The 6,000-nt window shown below is 26.8% G+C and overlaps 1 protein-coding gene across 1 annotated transcript in view; it reads right to left on the reverse strand.

The window, feature by feature from the left end:
• The window catches only part of LOC111631040 (telomerase-binding protein EST1A-like), a 67,245-nt gene that overhangs the window by 19,625 nt on the left and 41,620 nt on the right, over positions 1–6,000 (reverse strand). The window contains exon 9 of the mRNA XM_023375231.1: positions 2,562–2,623. Coding sequence (XP_023230999.1) covers positions 2,562–2,623 — 62 coding nt within the window. The remainder of the gene's footprint in view (positions 1–2,561; positions 2,624–6,000) is intronic.

Genomic DNA, 6,000 nt, shown 5'->3' on the forward strand with positions numbered 1-6,000 from the left:
TTGGATAAATTTAAATGTTTACCTTCGAGTAAATTCAGCCAATCCTTAATAATCCTCAATTATTGAATAAATATAAAGCAAGTAATTACTTGATAAAAATGATAGACCTATTATATGGTAGTTATGAGATAATTATTAAACAAAACAATAGATGCTGGATGCCTTTTACAACAAATAGAAGTCTATTACAGAGCGGATCCCTTCTCTCCTTACTTGTTCAATTTTTATTTATTTGATCTAAACAATTGTTTCATAAAACAGGAGGATGGAATTTATATTGATAACTTAATTATACACTCAATATCATATGCCGAAGATATAGTTATAGTGGCTCCTACTGCTGCAGAGTTACAAAGAAAAATTCAACAGATAGTTGACTACTTAGAAAACCTAAAAGTTAAAATAAACCCGAAAAAATCAGAAATAATGATTTTTAGAAATGGAAGCAACCCTCCGAAAAAATAAATGTCTTTCTATATCAAAAGAGAAATAAAAATAGTAAATGAAAGTAAATTCTTGGGGATAATATTCACTCCTAATTTAACATTTGACAAACATTACAAGAGTATAATAGCCAAAGGTTTTAAGAGGAAAAGGTTTTAAATACTAAAAATGATTGTTAAGATTTAAATTATTTCGACATGCTAAAAACTAAAAATATAAAATGTAAATTTAATAGTCTTTGTTCTTTAAGTTAAAACAAAATGTAAAATAAGTACCCCCTGTAAGAGGCTAAGGCCTTATATGTTAATAAATTTGAATTGAATTGAATAATAATCCTCAATTATACCAATTTAATAATGAGTTTCATATAATTAATAGTCTTAATGGCTTCGCTTTTTCACTTTTTGTACTTAAAATTACACAAAATTGTATTAAAAAATTATTTTTTAAATTTTGTGCAAATGGCATTTAATAACAACATGTTGTTGTTGTTAATTTTAATTCCCACCAAATTAATTAATCATTATAGCATTTTTTTCTTGGAAAAAATCAGAAGATTTAATGCTACTCAATAGTGTTTTTTTACAAAAAAATTAGTCAATATTTATTCTTAAACTAGGAACCACAAGTAATGTATGGCATAATTATGAAAATAACATTTTAAAATGTTTCCTAAAATTTCCATTGAAACTGTATTGAAAATTAAGCAAAATAAGCTTCTACCTTTACTAAATAGTTACCTACAATCCACTTAGAAAATAACAGATGAGCATATTTCTATCATATGTAAGAACAGAAAGATATATAAATCTAAATTTATAAGTATCCTAAAAGATTAATTATGACAGTTGATTAATTTTAATACATTTCATTCTATTGTTTAATGTTAGGCTAATGCCAATTGTATCAATATTAATTTAATTGTAGTTTGTGATTGGCATTGGCATTCTTTGCAAGACAGTTTTATCTGATCCATCATCCAACTAAATATTTCCTCTAGCCAGTTAATAAATACAATAAAATAAAAATCATCTTTATTATTATTTTTTATAATATCCAGACTGTGGATTAGTATACACTACTGAATGTTACAGAAGATTTATTATTTTCTTGTTATCAGCTGATGTTTATAAGTTGCAATAGTGACAAACTAGCCTTGTAGACTGGCTAATCTAAACTTTATTCCTAAAAATACACTGAGCATGTTGTTAAATCACATCTTCAAAAGAATTTGCAAATTTATTAATGTCAATTATAATGCTTGACAAAATAATTTTATAAACAAAATATAAATATTTCTACTAATGAGCTATGAGGTTAATTTACATATGAATGGCAACTATTATCTCTCCAAATTTTTATTTAATATAAATGAAAATTTGGACATTGCATACAATACAATATTGTGTATATTCTTTTATCAAAAGTGACAATGGAAAGCTTATTTTTTAATTCTCTTTCTGCTATTTGATTTAATATAAGCACGTTATTTGATCTTAAGCAATTCTGCTCAATTTTAAACCTCTAATTGCTGCGTTATGTTTTGTTAAGTGCAAAAGATTGTAACTGTAATTCATTCTCAAATTAATTTTATATATTTAGAAATTCTAATATAAACTATTTATTCATATATAATTAAACCAAAATGTCTTACAATATGTTTACTATTAATTTTTACTAATTTTTGTTCCATTGAAATTTATAAGAAAATACAGCAATTACATTAGTGGATATATGAACTACAGATATAATCCTTCAAAATTTGGTTTTCAATGGTTGATGGCTGCTGTAATGAACAGTTACTGAAATAATACAGGTCTTTCATTAATGGATTATGATATAATGCTACAGTCCTTCAATTTGCAACTGAAATAATTTTATTCTTTTAATAATTGATTAAAGAGGACTCATGAAAGCTATGCTAGATTACATATACACTTCATATCCCATTCCAGAGTTTAAAAATTTTGAACAGTTGAAATATTTCCCATTTTCTTATGTCACAACAATAAAATTAGCTAAAGTAAATATCGAACACATATAATACTAAAATATTTGAATTTTGTTAAATGGGAGGGAGAAATAAGAAGTTACAAAAAGTAAATAGTAATACTTACCCTATTTTTGTAAAGAGCTTGCCATGAACATGAAGATAACTTACAACAAACCTTTTATTCAACTAAAAAGAACATAAAAATTCAATTAGTAAATGTGAATTTTGAATTATAAATTAAAAATCTACAAAATTTTATTGTTATAAATAGGAAATATTGCTAATTTAAAAACAGTATTTATTTTTGTTCTTCTTATCTCATCTTTTGTTGACCAAAAGACATTATGAATAGACTTAGTAAAAAGTTGTGACTACTGTATAAATATAAGCATTCACTATAAGTTGAAATGAGAGGCCATTCAATTGATTTATATCTAAACATTTATCTTCACATCTAAAATATATGATTATACCAATCAACAGTCTTAAAAATATACTGGATAATCAAAAACCGATCATACATCTACATTGCATTACTTGTAACATAAATTCACAGTAATTTTTTTGATCACCACAAAATTTAAATGACTACTCTCATCTATTTCCAGAATGTGATTTGCTATTTGGTCTCATATAAAGGGGATAAACAGTTGTAAGCCAGGGAAGATTTAACAAGATGCATAGGACAGCTGCACTCAAGTAAATGAGAAAGCCTCAGGTACGAATGGTATCTCAGGTAGTAAAAAATTTTGTAAGGTATATTGTTTCCTTTCTGCATTCCCTCTAATAATTTCTGGATCTGCTATTGTTATAACCTATTTGATGAGTTCAAAGTTGCAATTTAAAATCAGCATATAACCTCAACCTGCTTTTGAAATTCCTTTTAAACAAAGATAATTTTCTGCATATAACCTACAGGTTATGGTTATTAAAGTAACATTTGTATAAATTAAAATTATCATCGTATACCTTTGAAATTAAATGATGATAGTAAAATAAATCTTTGCATAACATTTCTAAACAGTAAGTGGATAAATAAAACAGAATTTTGGAACTATATTGGATAATCTGACCATTACAACAAATTATTTTCAAAAAACAAATTCTAAAATTCTAACTTGTCAAAATAAAACCATATCAAAAATTTTCATTAATTTAATACAAAAGTTCTTTTATAGCTGTCACTTATCATACAATTTATCAATGTTGAGATGTTTGAAGTTATAATTTAGTAGGTCAAATAAAAGGATAAAAAAATTTATATTTAAATTATGATTTTATAGAGTATCATTAGAATAATTCATTGCTACAGAATTAATTATCAATAGCACAGATACAAAACATCACCTTACATTGTTAATGCAGCAAATAATATTGGCAATGCATCAATACAAAAATAGACCAAGACAAAGCCAAACTGTATGCCCATGCAAATTGTTACCAGAGCAAGAAATATCAGTAATGTAACAACTGACAGTATTATAAATGTGTTAATAGAAAAGCAAAGTATCAAAGATACATAGAGGAAAATGATTATCAATTTATACAATGGTGTGGCAATGTTAACCGAATTTCCTAGAAAATTTCAAAAACCTAGATATACAATAATTAACATTAAAAAATTCTTTGAAAATACATTAGATAGACAAATGAAAAGACAGTACAGTAGATCAAAGGCCCAAAAAACTGTCAAATAAACATGAATATATCTTTTAATCTTAGGAAAATAAACATTGTTTTTAACACTCAAAAATATACAATGGCTTTACATATGCCTACAAACATATTGATAATTTACTAGAAGCTATAAAAAGTTAATAATAAACTATACGAAAGAGATAAAAAAAACTCATGCAAAAAAGTTTTGAATATTCTTTTTCAATATCAAAGAAAACATTGTATTTATTTATAGTCGTTATGGAAGAATACAGAAAATTTCACATATCATTCTAGAACAAAGACGTAAAATAATCTTTTTATTGCAAATAAAATGATGTTAGTTGAGTTATAATTCTTAATGCACCATATTTTAATCAACCGACTCAATAATCTAGCTAGCAACACTAAAATATGCAATCAATTCATTCAGACTTAACATCAGATATCTTCAAATATGAAAGTGTTTGACACAGCTTTTGCTTGCAAGATTTCATCAATCAAGCTTTGTTTATTGTCAAGTTAAAAAGATTATAGAACTGATTATGTTAGTAGATGCACTATTAATATTTATTCAGAGGATAAAAGCTGAATATTGTCAACATTGAATAAGAAATATTCGACAATTGTTAAATTCTAAGCCTTACTTTGTTTACCTTTAAATTCTTTTTTAATCTAAACATCTTCAATAGGACTAATCATAAAAATTTGGTAATAAAGTTTATAGTAAAAGTGTTGTTATACATACATTATACATATTTAAAATTAAGTATTAATTACAAGAAAATCCTGCAACAAGTTGTGTAGCTTTTCCAGCAAAAAACATTTAAAATTGCATGTGATGCCATCTGTTATGACATTTTATTTTAAAAATCTTTTTTTGACAAAAGGCACAGGAGTTATTAAGCTTCAAAGTAGGTGAACAAAACTGTACTTCTCACACTGACATCCATACATACAGAAAAAACTCCCAAACTTTTCTTGCATTTCTTCACATTTCAAGATGTTCCAAATCCAAAAATGTCCATTCCACAGTCTTGAAGGGTCATTTTTTGACTGGGAAAGTATGGCGATCAGTCAATTTCCCAATAGTGTTATATAAGTGGGAAAGTAAAAAATAAATCAATAAGAATATCATTTCTATGCATTTTCTACTTTATAAACTAGCATTCTGTCTTTGTTTTCTCAATTACTTGTGCAAACAACATTGTGTATATAAATATCAAATACAGGTATGCCTCGCCTTACATTGGTAATTGGTTCCAGGAGAAATGACTTAAGTTGAATTTACTTGTCTCCGAATTTACTCGTCACTAGGCTAAACCACAAATAACCATTCCCAGTTCTGTATTTTATTTATAAATGCATTTTTAATAATATGTGGTTAATAAGAATATATTTTAAGCTTACAAACAAATAAATTTTAGTCTTTAATACAGTACAGAAAAAGTAATCTAAATATACAAATTCATGTACATATAGTACATACTTATAAATGTACAAGTTTACAATTTGGTGATGTTTACAGTACATCACAAACTCTTTATTTGTGAATGTGGTTTGCTCTAAGACAAGGGTGGCCAACATGAGGCCCGCGGGCCGCATGCGGCCCGCCTGGAGTCGTGTTGCGGCCCGCGGAGCTTGGTCAAATGAACGTAAATGTTAACTTTATTGTACATATCACCAAATGAACATTAGAAGAGTTAAGAAGGTTTGGAAGAATTCTATGAAATGTATTTGGACAAGGATAAATATCCTGCGTTTTACAAACATGCTCTGTCGATGGTTTCGCTATTTAGAAACACTTATGCGTGTGAACAACTTTTTAGTCGCATGAAGTACATCAAATCACAAGTGAGAACACGAATTACTGATGTTCATTTGGAAAACTGTTTGCGTGTAGCGAC

This window comes from Centruroides sculpturatus, unplaced genomic scaffold (genome assembly GCF_000671375.1).
Source record: "Centruroides sculpturatus isolate CEXI.00-Female unplaced genomic scaffold, Cexi_2.0 scaffold755, whole genome shotgun sequence".
Classification (NCBI taxonomy): domain Eukaryota; kingdom Metazoa; phylum Arthropoda; class Arachnida; order Scorpiones; family Buthidae; genus Centruroides; species Centruroides sculpturatus.